The sequence below is a fragment of the Corvus cornix genome, chromosome 5 (genome assembly GCF_000738735.6).
Source record: "Corvus cornix cornix isolate S_Up_H32 chromosome 5, ASM73873v5, whole genome shotgun sequence".
Lineage (NCBI taxonomy): Eukaryota > Metazoa > Chordata > Aves > Passeriformes > Corvidae > Corvus > Corvus cornix.
In genome coordinates this window covers 24622268-24647574 of record NC_046335.1, presented here as the reverse complement: position 1 = coordinate 24647574, position 25307 = coordinate 24622268, and the positions used below count along the sequence as shown (strand labels likewise).

Genomic DNA, 25307 nt, shown 5'->3' with positions numbered 1-25307 from the left:
CTGGTTGGTTGGGGTTTTGTTTGTTTGTTTCATTGGTTTAGGTTTATGGATTTTTTAAATTTTAGTTTGAGACAATAGTATTTATCACCTAGAAAGAGAAAGACAAATCTGGTATTAGATTTTACACAAATGGCAAGACTTTATTTGCTGGCATATCAGACCAGAGGAAGGTAAAGCAAAGGGACTGTGAAACATGATTCACGATTTAAACTGCTATGTTTTCCAAAGATACTTACTTTAATTACTATTTTGTCTGTGAAATATAGTCAGTGCTAGTATCTTTGAGCAGAAGACTGTATTAGATCAGTTTAACCCCAGACAGCAAACAAACCCCACACAGCCCTTGCTCACTTCCTCACCAGTGGGATCAGGGAGAGAATCAGAAGGATAAAAGCTTGAAAATTCATGGGTTGAGATACAGACAGTTTAACAGGGAAAGCAAAAACCACACACAAAAGCAAAGAAAAACAAGGAATTGATTCACTGCTTCCCATGGGCAGGCAGGTGTTCAGTCATCTCCAGGACAGAAGGGCCCCATCACATATAATGGTGACTTGGGAAGACAAACACCAGCACTCCAAATAACTCCTCTCCCTCCTTTTTCCCCTCACTTTAGATACTGAGCATGGTCTGGAATACCCCTTTGGTCATTTGGGGCCGCCTGTCCCAGCTGTGTCTCCTCCCAGCCTCCCATGTACCCCAAGCACCCTTGTCAGCATGACAGTAAAAGAAGCAGAAAAGGCCTGGACTCTGTGTAAGAACTGCCCAGCAATAACAAAAGCATCTCTGTATCATCAACTCTGTGCAGAAATGCAGAACAAATGCAGAACACAATCCCATATCAGCCACTGTGAAGAAAATGACCCCAGTCAAAACTAGCACAATTGGTGTTACAAGCATATTTTCAAACCTCGTCTCCCACAAGTTTGAATTATGTAAGCACAACTATGTTCAGACTTAAAGCAACTGTTTTAAAAGATTAACTCTGCTGTCAAGGCCCTTAAGAAGACTTGGATTTGCATGCAAATCAAAGAAACAACAGAAGTTAGCAGGTCCCTAGAGACAGAACCTTTTCTAAACTAGTCAAGAAAAGATTTAGAGCACATAAGCTCATAAGCAACAACGACAACCACAGCATGCACTCTGCACCATATGATGCGTCATGTACACTACACAGATCTACCATCTCTGTTTCAGTTCTATCCCTCTAATCTGGGGGGGAATGATTTTTCTTTTTTTTTTTGCAATATTTCTGGCTACCTCACCCACTATATGATTCTCATAGAATGGACTAGGGATGGACTTTCAAAAGAAAAGCTCCTAAAATTATCTCAGGAGTATTGCCCATAATTGGATCTGATTTTAAGATGCTTACTCTTCTGGTTTTAGTTAAGCTTACCCAGCTGTACAAGAAAGAGTGATTCAGAAAACAGGTACTTGTATCTTAATTACAAAAATAAAAATCCATTCCAGGAAGGGCATTTACCCACAACTGCCATGCACATGCCTTTTCAGCACAGCTGATTTAAGCCCTTTCAGTGGTTTCCTTGAAGATTTAAACTCTTTCAATGTTTCCTCCATAAAGTTAACTGGCAAAGTTTCACAAAATTTAGAGAAGGAAGAATAGAATAATCCTATTATTGTACATATATCTAGCAATTTATGACAGAATAAAACCTTAATAATGACAACCAAAAGCATACTAAAGATATGTCTAGCAACAATGTCAGGGATAAACATTAGAAGCAGCAGACCTTTGTTTGAAACAGACCAGAGGAAATATATTCAGGAGTTGGATTTTATGACCATTGAGTGTTTATTTAAAATATTAACCTGTCTAAGGTTATTGTGAAGTGACCAAAAGCACATACAGCTTTCTGCACTTGCAGAAAGACTACAGGAGAAAGGAACAAAATTAATTACTCATTTTCAATTTTTCCCCAAACTCTATGATTAACATATTTCAAAATTGTCAACTGATACAATAATTTTTTCTTTTCATTACTTTCTTTTTCTATTCCTTATCTAAAATATATTCTACACATTCTCTGAGTACAGTATTTTCTGCATCTCTACCAAAAGCACATGCGTATAGTGGGAAGGAAAATACAAAATACCCAGTCCTACACATAAGTGATAAGAAGATTCAATATCTACACAACTTTCACTACTGGTAGATACTTGTCTGTTCTTATAGTTCTGGGAAAAACTCCAAACCACCAGGGAAGAAAGCACAAGTGTTGAACACTGTATGCAACTCTAGCATGTAAGATGGGTGGAATTCTTGTTTTCCACCATGATCTAAGAAAAAGAAAAATGACTCTGCTAGGATAAACACTGATCATCACTGATGATCATGAGTTATTCCGAGTTAAAGCCACATGGACTTGCTGACCTGAGAACTGTGAAATTATGTCAGACTTTGTCTTGAGAATCTACTGCAAGCACTGAAAGAACTCTAGGGCAGTAACCATATACTTCATAGCTTCATGCAAAATTTCTTGATCCTTGGATGGCACAGTGAAGATTCGAACAGAAGTATGGGAGGAGGTTCTTTTGACACTTGTTAAGGAATGAAGAGGGATATGAAATGGTACGCAAAACAGGGCTCTACTGTTTGAAGGGAGTAGAGGTGATGTTGAAACACACAAAGACTACAGTGTCTGCAATTACCAGGCCAGATTCAGCACCCCAAGGGACAATGGTAACTTTTGAAGGAGTAAAACTGATTCAGATTTTTTTTCCTTACAGTTCAACTAAAATGAGATCCAGCAAAAAGACTCAAGAATATGAGTTTGGAATTACTTTTAAGGGCCACAGTTGAAGTGTTAGCTCAATTTCTGGCACTCTGACATATTACACACATCACACAGACAGGAGGTTCAGGAATGCATCATGGACAGTGCTAAAAAATAACAAAATTCTGTATCTTGAGTACACATGATTCTGCAGCATAGATGCACATACAGCAACCATTTTAAGAATGGATCCATTAGACAAACAATTTTTTTATATGCCTGTGAGGAGAAAAATGTGCTTCTATCTTGTTACTTTGATTAAAAGGAGTTGTAGTTATTGAACAAATGAGAGGCAAGGTATTACTGGCTACAGTAGTCACAACAGGATCTGGCAGAGACACAATCAGCTCTTGCTTTTTCACAATGCAGTTTGTAGCTGAACCATGTGCACAAGTGAACATGCTGGAGGAATGTCTTCTTTGGAGCTCATATTTTTAGTCTTGCCTACAATGGTTTCTGAGCTTTGAATAAAGGATTATGCCATAGAGACTCAGAGATCAAGGCACCTGTGAAGGTTTTGGGAAGGACAAGTCCAAGTCTGACTTCCAGTTCAGGAAGGAGGAATTGGAACTGGTTCTCTCACTTCATAGCTATGCGCTATGATGATGAGTTTATTGTCTATTCCAGATCAGAGTTCCCTCTGTCAAATTTATCTTGAAATTAAGAATTTATTACATGGTTTCTTCATAGATATTTAAATAGGTAATTGATATACATAGTAAGTTATGTTAAATTCAGAGAAATATTTCCCTAATGGCTTTGAAGTTTTTAATTAAGTCTCTGGATTAGCACCTGAATACTCAAGGAACACATGACTGCTGCTGAGTCCATCATACTTTTACTTCAGTGACCATGAAAACGAGGACAAGTAGATCAAACTATGGTGAGCTTCTGTTTAACTACATGACGGAAACCAGCACAGCTGGACTCAATTCTTAGCAAATTGATCAGAATTCCTTTACTTTAACTACAGCTTAACTAATAAATAGACTTCCATAATTTTCTGCAATCAATCTAAATGTATCTGCAAAATTAGTGAAACATTTGATCTTGAAATTTTCACTAAATCTTAAGTATACAACTTTGAAGAACTTATGTAGCATATCTTTCTGCCAAATTGGAAAAGAATAACTGTTTATAATAAAAACTTGTTAACTAGGTAAAGTAGAAGATGCACGTTCATAATTAATTTCCTTTGTAACAAAACTGGTGCTTTTTCCTTTTCAAAATTCAGTATTAACTTCTGTTACCAAGTTTGTATTCTGATATTTTGTTTGTTTGTAGTTATTTTTGTATTAACTTCTGGAACTAGAAGTAAACTCATTGAAAATTTGAAAAAGCTGTATGCATGTTTGTGCTCTTCTTTTGCCATTTTTTAAAGTAAGCACACTTTATACAACAAACCAGACATCTTCCTGTATAGATCTGTTTCTTTCAAGGGATTTTTCAAGTATTCAGTGAACAAGACAATCTTGAGCTCCCTTTGAACATAACAGGCACTTGGAAGAACTAATGAAAATACACTCTAAAAATGTAATTGATCTGGCTTTTGCCCTTTTTTCATGATTATTTCTGCAGTTATGGACTGGCAAAATCTGAAAGCAATAGAAATGTCCTATTTGCTAAAAGCAACGAATACACTGAACGTCTTTTTTATTTTTCCTAAAAGCCCATGTTGCAATCCCTCCTAAGGGACAAAAAAAAAAAAAAAAAAAGAGTAACAAGAAAAAGATGGAGCTTGAACTCAAAGCCAACATAAAAGCTGTACTTACAAAAAAAATCAATTACACAACCCAATTTGTTTTCACCAGCAGCCAAAGGAAAGCCTGGTTAGCATGTTGCAAGATCCAAACACCTCGGATCTACATGTTCCACCAAAGTTTATATTATAGCTATTTCTAAGAAACAAACTAACAATTAGAGACACCTGTTAAAAGTGCCTGTGCTCTGTTCACACTTCATGTAGTATCTTAAAGTGACAGCATATTAAAATGTCAATGCAATTCTTTTCCATTACAGAAGTATTTAGAACAACAGAAAGTGCAATTTAATTGTCTGCTCATAAGTACTTGTCTATAACTTGCCTAGCAAAAAGTACTAAAGTACACTGGTGTAAGAAGGGAAAACTACCAAATATATACATTTTAATACTACAAAACACACAATGACAAAAGACATGGAGAGAAAAAAACCCCAGTAGCTAGATTAACTTCCCCCCCTTTTTTTTGTACTTATTAAGTACACAATATATTTATTCTATAGATAGTCTCTCAATTTTAGATGTACAGGCCCATATTGTAAGATAAATATTGCAGATAAAATAAATACAACCATGCTGAAATTATTCAAAACTTTGCATTTGATTATGTGCCCACTGTACAACTTGCAATGAAACATTCTTTGACCTCTCCAGCACATAAATGTGTGTCTAACTCACGTCAGAAGTTTCTGAGTGTGAACTAAGCCACATCAGGCCCATACCTGAGAAACAGAGCAAGATAATCACCTTCAAACAATTCTTACACATCCTTTTTATATGTATCACCCATACACTGAAGATGCATTTACAGCACCTTCACTGTTAAATAAAGTTAAACAAAAATTCCATCTTGTTAAAATGGATTGCTGTGGGAAAAATTAACTTTAAAAAACAATTGTTAATTTAGAAGAAAATTCCAACAAATATAAAAGTTTAAAGTTATCAAAATTGAATTTCTAACAAAACCTGATTTAAATATTCCATGTCATAAACTCAAGCCCATGCATATGGCCAGAGTGGAGCATCCAAAATATTTCAGCCACATTTCAATGTCCTGTGGAGTATGAAGGGTGCTACACAGCCTTGTGGCCGTGCCTGAGGAAAAGGTGAAAAATTTGATGTCCCTTACAAATGTTTCATATTTTGTCATATGTTTAAAGTCACAGACAGATATCACCCTGAACTTAGAAAAAGTTCATGTCATGCCAAATTATCCACCAGTATTTAACAATACTGTAGTCAAGAGTATATTACTTTTACCCACCTGGCCAACACGTTGCCCCCTTGTAGCTGAAGGAATAAAATGAACTGTCCCTAGGTATTTTTGCTCACAGCCTTTGCTTTAATGGAAGTAGTATCAAATACAAATCTGTATTTCATGAAAAGGCACAATATTTTCATCTGTATCACTTCTGCAGTTTCAGAAGCTAGCTTCCAAAGCAGAAGCTTCATCATTTTGAAATCTGAAAATTCTGATTGATGTATCTTCGAAAGACATCTTCTTCTAACATACTTGTCTTTGCTTTCTGAAGTATCTCATCAAAACTTCAGCTGACCAGATTTCTGTGTATTCTGAGTTTTATATGCTCTGGATAAAAATCCTGGCCTATTTTTCAAATATGGAAGCATTCAAATACCAGTATTCAAGACATCTGTGTGTTCAGAAGCTAGCTTGTCTGCAGATAGCAAAATAACCTCTTTCTAAATGCTTCTGAATCACATTGTTCACATCAATTGAAATTTGGTGCAACTGCATAAATTATGTCTTCCAAGAGCACCTGTGAATTGGCCTTGTGCTGTAAAAGTTTTATGATTTGTCACCCAAGACTCAAGTTTATATTATTCTTAAGCTACGTGATTAAATGGGAGGAATAACTGTGGGCCAAGCTTTTCAAAGCTGCTACGTGTAGTTCCACTGCACTCAGGCAAAGCCAAGAATACTGGAACTGTTGTAGCCCCAGCACACATAGCACAACACTGTTCTAATTGGTGCAGAATTCCTACTAGTCACAAGGGTCTGTACTGGCAGCCACAAAAATCTGGATAGTAAAAGACATTCTGACCATTGATTTCTTTCCAGAATTACCTACTCCCATATATGAGTTTGTGAGGAACAGGTGAAGCACAGTCATTAATCCAGCTCTACACCACATTCCACCTAAGGACTTCTGATGCATTAAGAAAATTTTCCAGTGCCAAATCTCCCTCAATGTCCTCTGAGCTGTCGGAACAGCACAAAAAGACAGCAATAAGACCTTGCTCTTCTTTATTCAACTGCTCTAAATGCTTCTGCTGTATACATTTATTCAAAGGCTGAAAGGTAAGCAGAAATGGCATCATTAGCGCATCTAATTAGTCCCAAAATTTGGTTTGGCTAATCAAGGAAAGGTTTCATGTAGCAGAATCAGCTAAAGCTATGTGAACTATTAACCTTGTTCCACAGGTGACATGTTCTCTGGGATTTCATGTTGTTTCTACTGGATGAGATGCTTTTCATGTTACTCAGAATGCATATGAGCATGATACACTCATCATCATTCTTGTATTACTTTTCTGATGATCCATCAAAATAGTGGACGGAAAGTGGCTGAGTCAGTGAATTCAGCTCCTACTATCACAGGCAACTCTGTCATATACGCCTTTGTAGGTCACTTGTCCTAAGAAAGTGACTACTATAAAGATAGGAGGCTTTTTGCCTCCATAGTACCTATTATTATGCATCAGAAGACAAAGGATCAGAAGGCCACCTGCCCTAATATCTAGTCTTTGCCAATGGTCAATAGAGGATCATCAGGCCAGCATACAGCAAGATGACAAATAGATACATTCTGTATTTCCAGATGTCATGATCCTAGGCCTCAAGCTTCTTCTTAATTATGTCCTTGCTCTCTGCATCTAACTATGGGAACAAGTTCCACATATGGCACTGTACTTATTTCTATACACAGGTTTACTTCCTACCCAGGGTACACCGCTTCATGTTCCATTTTTTTCATGCTGTTAATCAGAACTGACTGAAAAACTCACACATCTGCTTGGAGAGAGACTCAGTTTATTTCTTTCCATATTCCTCCCTCTCTAACTACACTTTTTGCTGGGCAGTTAGGTTTTTTTAGGGTTTGTTTTTTTTTAATTTTTTTCTTTTTTCAAATTTTCGTCTTGCTGTTGTTGAATTAGTTTTTGGCCAAGTTAGAGGGTTGGATCTGATGAATACAGGGCTGGCATGAAGGAATGTGAGGCTCTTTTTAGTAGCCATGAATTAGTATATCTGCTAAAGCTGTAATATGAAATTTCAACCCTAATTACATATTTCACTGAAAAGTCAATAGCTTTTTGTAATGTGCAATCATTTGTCATAGTAAAAACAGCAAATAACTTCTGAAATATTGTGCAATTTTATAAACAGGGAACTTCAGGAATTCTTTATTCATTCAAATTTGGCCAAATATTTAGACATTTGAATTAGAGAATTGCAGAGCTGATAAATGAGTACTTTGAAGAAATATACCCATGATTTAAATGGTTTGATGCTTCTGACTTAAGATCTTCCACAATCAGTTGAACTGATCTAAGAGCTCACCTGAAACAGAACAGGGAGGTTTACCCCTCAATTTGCTCTCCCCTATTCCTACTCTCTTTTCACTGAGTGGTCCTGCTGCTTTCTCCATGATAGTTCTGATGCTCATGGAACCCTTCTAGTAAGTTGATACAATTCACAAATTCATGAGAAACTCTACCAATTAGTCTTCTCCTAGGATGACATGTTCTATAGGCTTATGGCAAACTACAAGCTTGTGTAAGGAGGAACACGGTTGACATGAGGAAGACAAGCATCTTGTCCTTTTAGCAACAATGAACAATAAAATTGGAATTTCCTGTCTTGTAAAAGTGAAAACTAAATTTCAGTATATTCCTAAATTTCCTAAGACATATGCCATATACTGTTACAATGCATTATCTGTATAATAATGGAACTGTTATCTGTTTTACTTCTTAGATATGTCAAGTTGTTCAGATAATATAACAATTTGTCAAGAAAAAGAATGTATCTGAAAAGGAAAAGGATATATTGCTATTCATTTAAAAATTCACCTTTCAATGATTAAATTAGGAAAGATATTTTACTTACATAACATTGTTGCATTATTCTATTCCCCTGTGAAGGTAACATAACATTCTTGCATTATTTTTATTTCCCCTGTGATGGAACCCAACTTACACCTTCAAAAGAACATATTTGTCCATAACTAACTGGACTTCATTTTCTAAGAGAAGCTATAAGACTATGAAGCATGGTCTGTCAGACGAGATAGAAAAAATGGCATTCATAGAAATGAAAGTTCATATTAGAAACATAGTAAATAAATACATATACATCTTTGATTAGGATGCACTTTTGCATTACAAGAGAGCTGATCTAACAGTCTGCAGCCACTTGAAAACAAGTACTTTTCAAGAGTTTAATTTTCTGGCACACCATCAAGCTAAATCAGTTTTCCCTGCAGCTTTGCAACTGCTAGATCTGACATAAGGGAAACGGTGGGACCAAACTACAAAGACTACCAGGATGTTGGGTGTCAGGGAACCAGGAGCAGGACTAACTCTTTTAGTGTCAAACCACCCTTTCATCAGATTAAATGTAACAGCATACTCTAATGACAGCATGTACACACGTGCCTTTCATGCATACCTTCAGCATACAGTTTGGTGGTTGCCACTGATGATCTGGGTCTGGGTTGCCCCCTTCTTTGTCCTCATATTGTCTGACACATAACTGTGTGAGGAATTAATTCAGGAAACCAAGATGGTAAAAAAACCCAGCCAGAAAATGATTAATTGATAAGTCTTCCACTGTGCTAGCTCCCTGAAATGTAGTGTGTGTCAACGGGGCAAAGAATGGTAATGTATGTGTCAAGGGAACACAATTCCAAAAGGATTGAGCTGAATGGGACCATGTTTTAAAATGAAATATACCTTCCTTCATTTCTTCTTTCTAAGATACAAAATAAGTCAAAAAAGGTGGAGTTGTGGGGGTTGCTTGTTTGGGTTATTTTTTTTTGTTTTGTTGTTGTTGTCATTTTGTAGGTTTGGGGGTTTTTTTGCTTCTCCTTTCCTAATTTGTATTCCAGTTTAGCAATTTCAAAACTATTTAATTTGATCCTTCGAGTTTGTAGATGACTCTCTCAGGAAAAAGTACCATGAAATAGCAGAATAATCTAAAGACCTGTTGCTGTCTACAGGCACTTTTCAATCCAATTCCCATTTGTCTTGTTCTCCTACCTCCCCCCTTGTACTCTGATAATTGACTGATTCTTGTGTTGCACTGATTCAGCTCACTAATGTGCTAAAGAAAGAAGTATCCAATGTTCCTCCTGGGAGAAACCATCTTGATCTAAGTTGCTACACCTGGGCAGATGCTGGATGGACAGTATCACACGTAGCACTTGGAAATCCATCTCCCTCTGTTACAGACCCTGAACTACCACCATGTTCATATGGGCACCCACAGCTCCTTCTCAACACTCTGCTGCAGGGCTGTAATGGCAGCCAGTGCACAGGGGACACACAGGCACTATTTTGCCCCTGCTCCAGATTTAGGGAAATGGATAAAACGGTACAAGAAATGACCATACTTCTGTAGTTACAAAATATTACTACTGCTATGGGTCAATAATCTATTATGGAGATATGAGAAAACTGGGGAGGTCACAGCACCTCTGAGGCACAACCCCTTCTGTGTGCTACTCTTCAGCTGGTGCCGTTGAGCTTTGCCCCTGGCTCAACTCGGGTTGTAAAAGCACAATCTAACCCACTGCCTTCTCACCAGGGAGTCATCAGCTTACTACAACATTGCAGCAGCTAAAAACTTGCAAATATTTCCTTAGCTTTTTGTTGTTTCTTTTTACTCTCTTGAGAAATAAGTTCAAAAGACATCTCTATTGTGCCAAGATTATTTTGGAGATGGTATTTTACTTGCATCCCACTCAACATGAAGACTCTTGTTTCTCAAAACCCCCTCTAGACCTAGAATACACACTGATGCATCTGTTCATAAAAACATACAAAAAGCACAGTTCATAAAGATATTATCTCTCTTTTTATTTATTTATAGATTTACTTGGCACTTACTGGCCTAATGCAGTTATTTTCAGGACATACTTAAGTACAGCACTAAGGGCCAACTTCTCTGAGAGAACTATTGGCATTGCTACAGTTACATTGTGCTTCCAACACATACAGCTTCATTCTCTTGCATCCATACCTTTGAAAAGCTAGCTCGAGTACAAGTAAGAAAAAAGAAATGTAAAGAGATAGAGAAAATTTACTTTCTCTTTACTGTAAATAAAGACATGAAGCAGTGATTTTCCACACTTGAACCATCTCCCACTCATTGCAGTAGATGAACAAATACTAATAAAATAAACGTAAGTGGTTGTTTTCTTTGTTTCTTTGTTTCTTTCTTTCTTAGTTGCTCCTTGCTTGATTTATTTTAGGCATGTTCCATCCATGGTTAGAAATCAGGCATGACAGTGGTCTAATGCAAAAGTTTTGTCCATGGAGAAATCAGACATGACTACGGTCTACCCCTGAATGTGATCTTAATGTTTTATAGCACTGACAAATCATTAACATCTGTTAATAACTCACCCAGCTGCTTTGTTAGATTGTTTTAAAAAAAATCTTATGTACACGATAGATGTCTCCAACTCACAGTCTAAGTAACCTTTCCCAGCTGCTTAATCCTTATTTAAAATCTTATTTTAAAATACATACATTTTTTAACTATCCCATTTCTTTATCTCCAGACAAAGTAAGCGTGCTAACATCTGTTCATTTTCACTCCCCAATTCCCATCTTAAATACTTATTTTCAGCATGTATTTTTCTTGTAAATAGAATCCCATGTACTTTTTCACCTCCTAGTCCTTCATTTTCTCCTTTCTGCTCTCACTCTCATTCTACTTTATCCCTCATGATTTCTTTTGACCAATTATATTTTAAATAGAGGATTAATACAGAGAAAAAGATTATTTAAAGAGCTTCTTTGGTTATCTCACACTAATTTAGGCCTGGGAAAAAGAAAAAGGGGGCATGCCATGAATCTATGTCTAAAGGGAATAAACAAAGGGAAAGGGGAACAATACAAAATAAAGGGTGTGTAGGTAGTTGTTAGGGATAAAAATATGTAATGGAAATATTGGAACATTAGAAAATACCCACTGCCTGTGAGAAGCAGTAGGCTATGCAGGAGGCTTCTGAGGGAATTAGAGGGGGCTTGTCACCAGGGATATTTTAAAACAGACTGGACAAAAGCTATGGTTTGGGACCAAGCAACAGGCAGAGGCAAGGAGAGAGGAGAGGGTGAGGGTGAGGGAAAGTGAGAGGCAGAGGAAGCTGAACTCAGCACTGGGATGGGGATTTCTGAGTGGTAGAACAGCAGTGGCAGAATATGATGGACACAGGCTGTAACACCTCGTTTGGGAACTGGCTGTGATTTTAAGTGCTGGTTCTCCTGAAGTGGTCTAAACAGTACAGCTCTGGATAAAATGCTAGCAGTCCTGGTACCATTCCTCATTGCCAAGAAATAGCAGAGGAATAGTTGAATAGATGTCCCATGTCCAAAATAAATAAATCAGATTCATAAGTGATGTACAAGATAGTTCACATTGCATTGAGCACCAAGACTTCTAATGTTATTTCTTTCTCACTGTTAAGAGTGTAAGGGGCACAGAGGCAATTTACATAACTCAAAAAAGGTACATTACCATAAGTTATAGTAATTTCTTTTTTCGACAGCAATATAATGGCATGTCCTGAGACTGTGGGAATCTAAACAAATAAAATAATCAAACACATCTATTGTATTTAATACAATATAACACACTATAATACTACAGGGTATACAAACATGGCTGTACTTTTCCAGATGTGTCAGCTGACCCACATATCCAAGAAGTTTCAAACTGACTTTCATTTTTGTCATGAAAATTTAGTCATGGCTTCTGATTCATATAAATACCCTGCTTATCTGAAGATATCTTGAGACAGTACAAAGAAAATCCAAGTGCTTCTATACTGTCTTTAACTTCTTTGGTAGTTTCTAACTAGAGAAACAGACAACAGTACAATGAGTATAATTTACAGGGTACTTAGTCCTAGGTTCTCTCCCTTTTCTTCCTTTCCCCATTGGACAGTGTAATGAAAAAAGAATTATTCTGTCATATCTGTAATGTACAGTATGATTCTTCACCACAATTACAGTTTTAGAGCTCATTTGTGACATTTTCCTGTTCTGTCCAGAAGGGGGTTATTTTTAGCCTCATATTATAAAAGGAAACATTTTCATAAAATTAAGACAAAAACAAATGGAAGAAAAAAATTTCAGAGATTTCTTGGATTTAAACTGTGAGTGCAGAATGTACAGCCTGTGAAATCACAAAACACAGTCCACACCACTTTTTTGCAAATGCATCAGACAGACACAACTAATCAGCTGCAGGTTGTTCCAGTGCTAGAGAACTTAAACATGAAGAAACTTCACTTGCCCTACCAAGGAAGATGCTGTACCAGTACAGCCACAGCCAAGTGTGTCTGTGTACATTTATTTTTTTAAAGCATGTAAATATATAGATGCAGATTATAGAAGAGAAACCCTCAGGCTCTTGTCATTTTACAAGTTCTGCCCATGTAGTTACCAGTAATGTTTATATGAACTTTGTAAGCACTGGAAATCCAAACATAGAAAGCAATATTGTCCTATGTAATTAGAATGAAAACAAAATACAAATTAAAGGGACCTGAAACAAACTATTCTAGCTCACTGTCCCAACTGGAGGAAAAACAAAATAACAAGCACAAAATTGTTAAGAGAACAAATGACTGATTATATCTTTCAAGTGTCCATAGTCAAAAGGATTGTCACTAGCAGGACGGATAATATTCAATATGTCTTCTAGCATGATTGCCATTTATTCGCCAAATCAGCTGCTCAAAGAATCATCTGTAAGGGTTCAGCTAGACAGAGCTGTGCTTGAGGAATGTTAAAGATTTTCTCACAGAATCACAGAATTGTCTGAGTTGGAAGGGATCCAGAAGGATCACCAAGTCCTACTCTTAAGTGAATGGCCCATACGAGGATTGAACCCACGACCTTGGTTGGCATCATTGGCACTGCACTCTAATGGGAAGATCCACCAAACCAAAAATCTCAAACACAATTATATACTACATTTTGAAGAGAACTAAGGCCACTCCAAGTCAGCTTTGATCCCCCATTCTTCTAGAAACCCAAGACATGCCTTCCACATTTACTGGGCTGACAAGAAATTATACAAGAAATCCATCACACATTCCTTCTTGCTCTGGTATTCTTTTCATTTTGCTCTCTCTGGTAGACTGTCCACTTGCTTCCTTGTCTGAAAAGCTTATCTCATCTACTACCGCCTCTCTCAATTCTCCTATGATGGTCTCACCACTTGCTCCCTGCACAGACAGCCATTTCACTGCCTTCTGGAGCACTCCTGGAATACTTAAGTAACTAATTAGTCATCTGGAATCTTCTTTTTTTTTCATTTTATTCACCTAAAAGCTTCACAAACAAAGGATTCTTTAACAGGTAAATAGAGATTATTGTTCTATCTTGAGCATGCTGAAGGTGGACATGGTTTATTTTGGGGGTGTTAGAAATTCAGAGTTGTTACAGCTCACAAGTGACTCAAGAAACAGGAAAATCCAGTGAAATGGCACAGATAACATGTAACCCAAAGCACACTATCATCATGCCATGCTGTCAAATGGAAATTATGATTTTAGGGTGTTTCAGTTTAAAAAAGCACCTCCTATTCATTAAAAAAAACTCAGGAGTAGATGGCAGAATGTTTAATCAAAATTAAAGAAAAGCTTAAGATATCTGTAGCAGTCTGATTTGATGATGCAGAAATTCAGTTTTTATCAAAGAAGGGATAGAATTATTTTAAAATCAAGGAAAGAATACATGTTATAGATCTTCCAAAAATCTACACTGATTTGAAATAGGGATATCATCAAGCAGTTCTGCTGTTTGATCACAAATAACACAGTACCACATGAGGAGATGATGAAACCACTTTTACACAGCTCCTTTTATCCCAAAGGATCTTGACACTCTTTATAAAATATATACGTGGTATGCCTACGAATAACAAAAAAAAAAGCACATAGGAACCGAAATTACTTTGACAAGCACTGCAAATCAGAGCCTCTGTTTAACAGTGTACATCAATGCTGTTCTTTAATTCAGGGAAGGATTTAAATTGCAATAGTATATATAGCAGGAATTATTAGCCCATGTGCCCTTATTAATTCCTAACAGATTGTACGTAGAAGGAAAAAGAAGAGCAAATTACAGAGCACTGGATCACATCCACATCCAAATTACTATAAAGTCCTCATTATAAAAAATTTGGATCTGTATGTAAATATCCAAAGTATCTCAAAGCTGAAATTCAAATGCCAGAAATAGAGTACAAGCTGCAATATGCACACAAGCCCTGTGAAAAATTGTGCCAAAGGCCACTGATAAATCAAGGAAATCTAATCCCAGAGAAAAGCCTTGACATTTGAATGAAATAAGGACATTATGCTGAGTTGGTCAAGGATTATTTTTCTCAGTTCTTTCTCTTCAAAATAAAAAAAAACATTTCTCAAGAAACTATCAGTTTCAATATATTTTTATAAGCTTCTTTTTAGATGACAATAGATGTTGTTCTCTACATTTTCAAACAAAACCTTCTGTTTTTCTAGTTCAAAATTACTTAAAAATCATTGAGAAGAAAGAAAGAAAAAAAAAAAAAAGGAAGTGAAAACTTCCAAAATCCAAAATTAATTACACGAAGTTTCATTGGCCATAACTCATTGTTTTTCTAAGTCTTCTGAGAGTTCAACTGTTCATTCCAATACAGAATATTTTGGTATCCTGATAATTTTCCCAGGACAGGAAGGCTATTTTCTGCCTAAAACTGTTACGAATCTAACTAGAGCAGTTTGCATAAAGTAACATGAACTTAACATGGCCTGATGCAAACCAAGTGAACTATGGTCACTTGGAAATGGTAACATTGTATAAGGACAATGAACTCTTCCTTAACCAATGTTTTTCAGAAACAAGCTCCACCTCTGCCCATTCAAACAAAAAAGACCAAAAATCAAAGAGGAATTAATGATATAAAGGAAGTAGCTCTTGCAAAATAACAGATGGAATGAGATCGGAAACACATGTAGTAAGCTGAACGTTTTTAATAAGACCAAAATGACAGAATTGGAACAAAGGAACAGAACGGATAAATATGCACACAAATCAGCAGAACAGTTGCTAACTAGAAATGGGTCTGTAATGCAGATTCCAAACCTCAATTTAGATCCCAAATTATTTTTTAAAATTTGGGGCTTAAGATTCATGATGTTGGTTTAGAATTTTTCAGAAAGAGTAGCAAATTATAAGATCTCTATCTTGACTACACAAAAATTTTCTCCACAGTTTTTAAGGGGAATTATTCATCTCATATTTTAAATGCTGATGTTTGAGATCACACATGAGATCAAAAGTCAGTTCATATGAAGATTCTGATCTAATGCTGAGCTATGTGAAGAGGTGTTAAAGTAGAGCAATATGGACTGCGGCCTCCCTGCCTAAGGTGAGAAACAGCTTTAAGAAAAAAAACCAGGGACATTGGATAGGTCGGTCATGAAAACAAGATATACTTAGTAACTTATTCTCCTGATAAATTGAAGTAAAATCTTTTAAAAGGAGATCTCCTGGGTCTCCTTTACTCATTGACTTTGAAATTGCACACTTATCTCTATGTGAGTCTGTGTTGTGAAAGCACAACTATATCAGAAAATTGTTGCAGTGCAGGTGGCAGTGGCCACTGCAGCAGAGCATCCAGGGAACTGGTGGCCAGGCCTCCAGAACACAGAGGTCTGATTCTCACCTCGTGGTTACAGCGAGTTCTCATGATCCTAGTGGTTCTTAGTTTACATGTTTTAAGTATATTGGTTCAGGAGTTCTACACTGAGTTTTATGTATAAGTTCATGTTTATGTATCTCCCCTAGTTGCTTATGTATTAGTTCTGGAAAGTTCTCCCTTCTTCAATGCTCCATTGGTCTACTCATATAATTCCCTCCCTTAACTTAGCCCTATTGGATATTCCCTTGTTGTCCCCTCCTTCTCAGTTGATCCCCAATGGTTGTTTCCCCTTGTTCCACCCCCATATAAAATACTGTGATCTCTCTCTCTTCTGAGTCTTTGTCCCTGGACCCTCCACCAGCAATAAACCAGCTGGAACCTACACAAAGACTCCTCTCTCATCCTTTGCCTCTGCCAATGCTTTTACACCACCCTTGTTTGGGGCTCGCTCCTAGCAAAGGAGCCAGCTTTCCCTGCAGGCTGCAGCTGGCAGCTTTCCCTCCTAGCTGCAGCCGACCCCTGCCTGCAGCAGCAGAAGCCAAGGATGTCTGTGCTGCCTTGGGCAGCCCCAACAGTGTCAGAAAATAGATAAGACTGTTTAAATATAGAGAAAAAAATCAAATGGAATAGTCATTATTTGAGTTAACTAGAGAAGTATTAAAAAACTGCCCATTGAATATATGTTTAAATGTTAGGACAAAGTCTTTTAGATGGTATTTGGCACAACATTTACCACTCTTTGTTGTACATTATCTGGAAGTAAAACACCTCTAAATACTCCAGTGGTATGAACTCATCTATCTCCACTGAAGTCAAAACAGATCTGGAGGACAATTTGGTATTAGTGTGATGTGAGAGAAACCATCTTTCTTTCAAATATTTGTCTCAAAATGTATAGTGATGTCAAATTACTGACAAAATGGAATAGAGAAGTAAATGATTAATTCACATAACATTTTTCCTGTTTACAGGAATTTCAGACACATTTTCTTCTTGGATGAAAGCTTTTGATGTTGTGTTGGTACTTTTTTATCTATTATTTGAAAACACATAGTCATATATTTCTTCATTTGTGTTTTCTATTAAATTCTGTCATGTTGACAACTCAATAGGTTTCCATTTCCTAACTACACAATACCAAGTCACATCCAAAATTACTATTTCTACTCCAATACATGTTTCACAGTCTGTGTGAGTACTGGCAAGGGAAATTTTGAAATTGTTTCCAAGACCAGTGGAATCAATAAAATTCAGCTGTATAAATACTGATGATAATCAAAGAAAAAGAGAATGCACATAGAAAGGGAATCAACTTATAAACCTTAGGAAACATTAGCTAAAATTTTATTTCTACTTGTATTTCTAATTTTCCAATATGACCATTGGTTGCATGCATTTTTTCAGGTGTTAAAATGCAATAGCAAGGAAAAATCTGTTAATGCATGTAGTTCAAAGTTATGGAACTCCTGAAAATGTCATTTTTATGCCAGCAACCCAGTAGTAGGGAAATGAAAAAAATAAACAGGGTTTCTTTCCTGAGAATTCAGATTACCTCAGAACATAACCTGGAACTGTCAGACAGACCACAGTAACATCCTTAAGTTACCAGTCAGGCTTGCGTGACTGATTCCTCAAATACAATTAGCTTTCCCTTGACTTTATACAACTCCCTGTAATTCTCTTCCTTTCTCTCACCAACTACACCTATGAGCTTCTGACTAAATACTAATTATCCAACAATAAAATGTTACTAAGTTCTGAATTTTGTATATTTGTTTGAGCCAAAACATACACCACTAGGAAACAAAGGATAAACTCTACCTGGCAAAGCATTTTACTATTCTTAATTTTAGAGTAATATAGATGGCAATGTCTTGTCCTATGTGTCATGATCTAGTATGTCATTTTGTCACCCTTTGAAAGTCTCATGGATTAAAATGACATTACAGCCTGTATTACAGTTAAGACACAAAAAAGGTACAAAGTAAGCAAACCTAATTCTTTATCCAGGCTAAGACTTCTCCGCTCTCACTTTTTAGCAAAGAAAGATCATCTATATTTCTTAATTAAAAAGTAGACCTTCTATGTCTTGACTGTATCTGTACCAAAAAAGTCTTGCTACTGCTGTCACTTCTGATACATGGGCATACACAAAAACTTACCAGACTGTATTTAGGAGGACAAGAACCGAGATTCAGTACTTTATTTAATGGCTAAATTAATCATAAGGGTAACTGATACATAAAATAGCTATTAGAGACTGTTCTACAAAAACATTAAAAATTCAGCACATCTTTTTTTAATAATATCTCATCAGAAACTATTCCAATATATCTTGCAATTGAGAAAAGAGCTTTATTTCAAAGAATAAAGCTAAAACAATGGATCATAGTTATCTTCATCTATCTAGCTAACAGGAATTTCTTAGAGTAGTGATCTGTGGTGTTCTAGCAGAGAAAAAAATAAAATTATTTTCAGATGTACACATAGGAAAAAACACTTCATTAAGCATTTGGATTCTCTATGGTTTACAAGCATGTAGTTATATACTGTTCCTCCCTTGATGTGAGCAGATAAACAAATCTAGCACTGTTACTGTAGAATAATAGAAAATTGCTAAACACAAAAAGATATTGCAAAATGTCATAAAGGAGCCAAACCATTTTCCAGGGCTTCAAAATAATCTTTGACAGAAACTTTATTTTTTCCAATTTTTTTATTAAAAACATACACATACACAAAATATCAATGAAGCACTAAGCCACCAGTCCACTAGATGTAAGCCTCTGACATCTTCCCTAAACTCCTTCAAAACAGTAACTTAGATCAATGAGATCCCAATAATTTGAAATGGCCACAGGACTCTTTCCACCAAACACACTTCTAGAAAAAAAAGGCAGGAAACTCAAAACACCATAAAAATTAAGCAACAAATGGTGCTTTCATATGTCCTTTCACCTAACCAAAAGGAAGAAAACCCTAAACCAATCACCAAAACTATAATAGCAGGAAGCGATTAGGAAATGGCGGATTCTCAATACCATGTTGGGAAAGATTAAGTACACAAGGGTACTTAGAGGCCCTGCAATAAAGGAATAAAGTCAATGAAAATGTATTAGAAAACACTCTATGTCCAAAGTTCAGAATTAAAACCAATGTTTCATTTGAACTTTCAAGGCCATCAAGGAATTAATCTGCTACAGTAAATTGGGACCATTACAAAATGAAAGGAAGAAGCATGATGTTGGCAACATAGAACAAAATGATGGATGAGACCAAAGGATATTCCATTCTTGATTTTGTCATTTGCTTTCAAAATGTAAGTATTTTCAACTACTACCCAGTGCTGAGATCTGCAGAAAAGTTACTGCAAATTCTGTGTAATATTTCTGAATACATCTACATCAACAAACTAGAAAAACTGTCACTTGGGTGCTGCCCACTTCTGCAATGAGTTGCAGCTAACTCAGTGGAAGAGTTAAATCAATGGAAATTTCTTCAAATGAAGAAATTTCTTTAATGGATTTTTTATTTGATTCAGACCCTCAGTTTTAGTTTGATCTATAATCTGATTTCTTCTGCATAGCTACTGTTCTTTCATTTTTTCCTACTTCTTTCTTTCTTCTAAAAATTCCACTGTTTGTGGACTCATATTTCACATTTAAGGGTTTCCTAATTTTTACTACTTTTCATTGTGTTTTTAAGGATTGTTATAGTTTCACAGACATCCCCATACACTCTTTAATGCTTTACATTTCTGGATCTCAGATATGAAAAGCCTTTTCACTACTAAAAGTGTGTAAAATTCAGTAAAATTTCAAAGAGAAATGGGGAAATCTGTCCTTGTGTTCTGAGAGTTGGCTGTGTGGTTTCTATCAGAAAACTGAAGGTATGTCTGTTGACTGCTGGTACAGATGTTCAATTAATGCATTTTCTGACATATGATATGTGGCTTATACTAAATTATGAATGATCTACACTTATGCTACAAAAGAACATGAGTTCTAGTTCAGTACAAAGAGAAAAACGGGAAGAGGTAAAACCAAAGCTTGAAAGCTATAGGTGAGTTCTAGCACAACCTACCAAAATGAAGTCACTAAAGCACATCCTTTAAAAAATTGTCCATATTCAAACTGGACAGCTGATAGGTTCTTTCAGGTCATAGAGGAAGCTGTAAGCACCTCTTTGCAAGAAAATCACTTCTGGGACTATGCTTGCTAACCCATGACAGGGGACCACTTGACAGCAGAGCAAGATAGATTTTTTTCTTTTAAATTTGGTCTTGTTTTTGTTTTGCTTGTACCCTGTTGCTTCTGAGCCTTTAATTTCAATCTTATGTAAGTCTTGTTTTAATAGCATTGTTTCAGTGGTTCTTGGGAGGGGCAGAGAGGATCCTCAAAACTACCAGGTGCATTGTCTCTATATGAATCAACACATTCCATGTTATGAAGGGATATGGAAGAATTGCCTGAGCAAACTCCAAGCCCCAAGGCAGACCTACAGCACCTCAGCAGCAGTTAACACAGATGGAGCCTTAATAACTGTCTCTTGGTGCTGGACAATGACCACAGACAGATGACTTCCTCCTGCAAAATGCAACCTGCAAAAAAAGGCATCTCAAGGTCTTAGGCAAATCACAGAACGTGATTTAAACAGAGGCCAAAAATGCATCCATAAAAAGCTCACACATTGGCTTACTGGAACTAGAATATGAAGTAGCAATTGACAATATAAAGCATATTCCAGAGACCACAGCTGTCCTCATCATTTGTTTGGGGCTGATTAGTCTCCTAGTGAAGCTTTTCTACCTAGATGCTTGGGACCTAGATAGACCAGGAGAAGTATATGGTAAATATTGGCACTGCATAACACATATGGCATGAATACTTTTCCCCTTCTAAAAGTATGCTTCTCCATTCTGGTTTGCTTTTCATGTACAGTAACACTCACTTGTGAATTTACATGAAAACTATAAAGCATAGAAAATAAAAGGATATTCCAGAAACTAGAAACACAACTTTTTTTTTTCATTTCTGTAATCAACATTAAAAAAAACCTAACTTGAGCAAATTTTCAAGGTCATTTAATCATTTATACTCATATAAGAACAAATATTCAGAAAAAAAATAAAGACAGAAACAATTTTTAAAAAGATAAAACCATGTAGTTACTTAGCTTACAAAAAGAATATAGAACACCTTCCCTGATTATTTTTATAAAAAAATCTGTGAAAAGTATTTTGGAGGCAATATGGTATTTCCCAATTACATATAAAAGCATTACTGCAGGTACTACATAGAGTAAGTGAATTTAACTTTTGCCATCTTCATGTCATACCATTGTGTTACAAGAGTAAAAATACATGTCATAAGCAGATTTAACACCTTTAGATGACCTCTAATCAGAAATGTGCCATGCTACTCAAATTCCATCTGTCAAATGCTGTAGATACAGGTAAGTAAATATGAATGTCATTAAAGGCACAAGTTATCTTACTTGGAGAAGTTCTAGGATTTTATTTTTTGACAGCTTGTAATTTGGATATCTTCCAGTGTCAACAAAACCTGTTCAAGCATGATCTTACCTTGTTTTCACTACATCAAGGGGATGCATCAGGCAAATTTCTACAAGACCTATAAAAGAATAAGAAAGAAAGGCCTAATAAACATTTGCACAAATAGTAATTTAATTTTCATTGACTCCAATAGTTTTTGAAATTTGAAAAGTAAAGTAAAAACCCAAATATATCATTGACGATACAGTACTTATACACTTCATGTATTAAACACGCTCTTCTGTAGTGCATGTAAACCACTGGGCTTTTCAACATTAAATGATGCTAGTTGTTCATTAGATTGGGGAAAGTGAGGACTTTAGTGATGCAATCAATTTAAACTTAGTTTTTGCTCAGTTTTCTGACTTAAGAACAGTGGGAACATTTGACTGGCATCATAAATAAATACATTAAGTCTTGCTGAAAGTAGCAAAGGAAGGGAGTTCAGGTTGGCACTTGCTTCTTTGTCATATAAGAATAATTCCTAAGGACACTGCAGGACTGCACTGGTGGTTTAGATGAACTTGATGTTAAGATGACATCTGATTCCTGAGTATCTGAGCTGCAGCCTCACTGGTACTTTGTCCTATCCTGCCCTGTGCTGATGCTGACGTGTAGTCCTGGCTCTTCCCCTTCCTGTTCCACTGCTCATCATCAGGACTTAGATTCACATGATGGAGAATTCTCACATCCTGTCAACTAATTTCCTGCCACTGAGTTTGAAGGACGGTATCAAGTTAATATTTATTATCATTGTTTTGCTGTATTTTCTTTTCACTCCATGCAACATTGTTTTGTTTTTCATTTCTGAATAAAAGGAAGACAACATAGGTGTTATCAGCCAAAGAATATTAATATTAGCAATGAGATTCATTAAAAATAATGTAATTTTTTAAATGAAAGCAAAAGCTGTCATCGTTATTTCTGTGCAGGTATATTTATTGCTGTAATTATTGTCCAGGAATTGCTTCTATTTTACTAAAATAAGACCATATCACATTTCTTGTAAGGGAACTGTCCCAAAGCCTATAAACTGCTCCAACAGCTGCCAACAGGTGCTTTGTGAGTGGAGCTGCAACCGAGTATTTCAGTGCTAGCAGGGGGCATAGCCTATGAGATTTTCCCTTTCCAACTACCCTCCTTTTCTAAGCTCTCCTTTTCCAACCTTCCCCCTCCCTCCCCATTTTTGATCTTCTATTCCATCTTATTTTGGCAGATAGAGCCTACAGTAGGGGGCCAAACATGGGGCCAAGGGTTGTTCACCCTATTCTGTTTTTGCAGCATTAATGACCATTTTGGGAGAAAATTGTAGAGTGCCAGATTTTGGCTCTATTTTCTTGGTCCTCATAGGATAATTTTTAATTCAGGCATTTTTCCAGCAACTGAATCAGATGAATTCCAAGGTCCTTGGCAAGAGCTCTGTTTTGATAACTTCAGGATTCTATTGGTTATCTGCCTTTCTCAGTCTTTCGTCTCATCATATAATTACACACCAGGTTTTAAACGATGTATAGTTACTGATTTCACCAGACAGAATTCTTCAAAAGATGCTGGGATTATGACACAACTCTCTGAAGAGCACCAAAGGACTGCACACTGTGCAAGACACTAATGGAACAGCTACAAACACAAGCTACATTTTTCCATCTACTATAGTAGTCATGCAAATCATTACAACATCCTACTTGATAGCCTGCCCAGAAAGTGTGGTGGCCTCACTAAATTACAAGCACTCTGAGATGTGCTCAATAAAATAAAATATATTGCTCTTTCTTTAGCTAATGTTCATCAGCTTTGTGACAAATTCAATTAGCACTATGAAAATCTAATTTACTAAACAGCTCTATCAGGGTGCAATATATCTTAACTTGTCACTGCAAAGACTACTGTTTACAAATTTTATTTCCATGATAAAGTAGTTAACATAGTTACAGATACACTGTCCAAAAAAATACTCTAATTGTCCCATTGGGTCTCCTTGGTGATGTCACATGCAAACCAACCCAGAGTGATTTATGAAGGCCTAATTATGTTTAAAACAACTCAGATCCAACTAGCTGAACAAGAGCCCAAAGGAAATATAGGAAAGAACAATTACTGGGTCAGTCCAACATTTGTTGTCTTCTGGGTGGGAAAACATTCCCTGTGAAAACCAAATACTAACCATAAACCAAGACATAATCAAAATCTGTGTGTTGAAGAAACAACCAGCTGTCATCGTTGACATGCTCTGACTGCACACAAGTGGAATATCAACAACCAAGAAGGGAGTCCAGAATTCTACTATGTAAAACATTCTGCTCAGTAACTGAGCCCATGGAGGGAATAAAATGACAGAAAATGCTGACCCCCAAACTGACCCTCCTCAGTAAAGCATTTTCCCTTTCCCAACTAATACCTTCTGTCTTTAAATTGTTTCCATTATGGATTACATTAAATTTTCATCTACAAGATTCACACTTAAAATTTCAAACTGGCTATCTTCACATACATCTCTTCAATGCAAACATTTTGGTGACTGGTGGCTACTTTGAGTTCCTTTGTTCTTTGTTGCTCTATTCCATCATTCACACAAATCTTGTATCAATAATCACTGATAATACTATGACACTGTTTAAAATGTGCTGTAATTGTAACAATCCATCTGGCAAAATGTGAAAGTTTTGAGATTTCAGCAGCACAGGATTATAGCTCTCCTCATATCTGCAAGGGTTTCCATACTTCATCTATTCACTGCACAGGGAGAAAAAGAATGCAACCTAGCTAACAGTTCTTGCAAAATAACACAGATAAAACCAGAACCATTTGGGCTTTGGACGTCCTTAGGAGAGGCCTTATCTTCTTATCTTCAGCATTTCATTGATCCTCAAAGCTATGAACTGAAAAGTGTGAAGTGTCTGTGATAGACACTGATTTGTCTTTCAAAGAAACCTGAGCAGCTCACCCTCTATGTCTTTTCCGCATAATACACGAACACAGATTCAACCCAGATTCAAGAGATGTAGAGCATGATCCATGTGTTAGTTCAGACAACCCCCTACAGTGTAGAAGCCATTATGCACCCTCCTCCCCTTGTGTTACTCATTTCCCTGGAATAACACAGTCACTGGAGAAACACAACAGACAGGAGACTGGTCATAGAAAATGTGGCAATAAACACATCAGGCACTGTATATTGTATAGCTGGAACAGTTGATATTTATTTTGGCTTTTACATAGATATAGTTACAATGTATGAAATGATCATAAGTA

General features: G+C 36.4%; 1 protein-coding gene across 1 annotated transcript in view; it reads right to left on the bottom strand.

Moving 5' to 3' along the window:
- Positions 1-25307, bottom strand: part of SLC25A21 (solute carrier family 25 member 21) — a 237442-nt gene that overhangs the window by 82172 nt on the left and 129963 nt on the right. The window contains exon 2 of the mRNA XM_039553092.1: positions 22086-22134. Within this exon, the coding sequence (XP_039409026.1) occupies positions 22086-22134 (49 nt within the window). The remainder of the gene's footprint in view (positions 1-22085; positions 22135-25307) is intronic.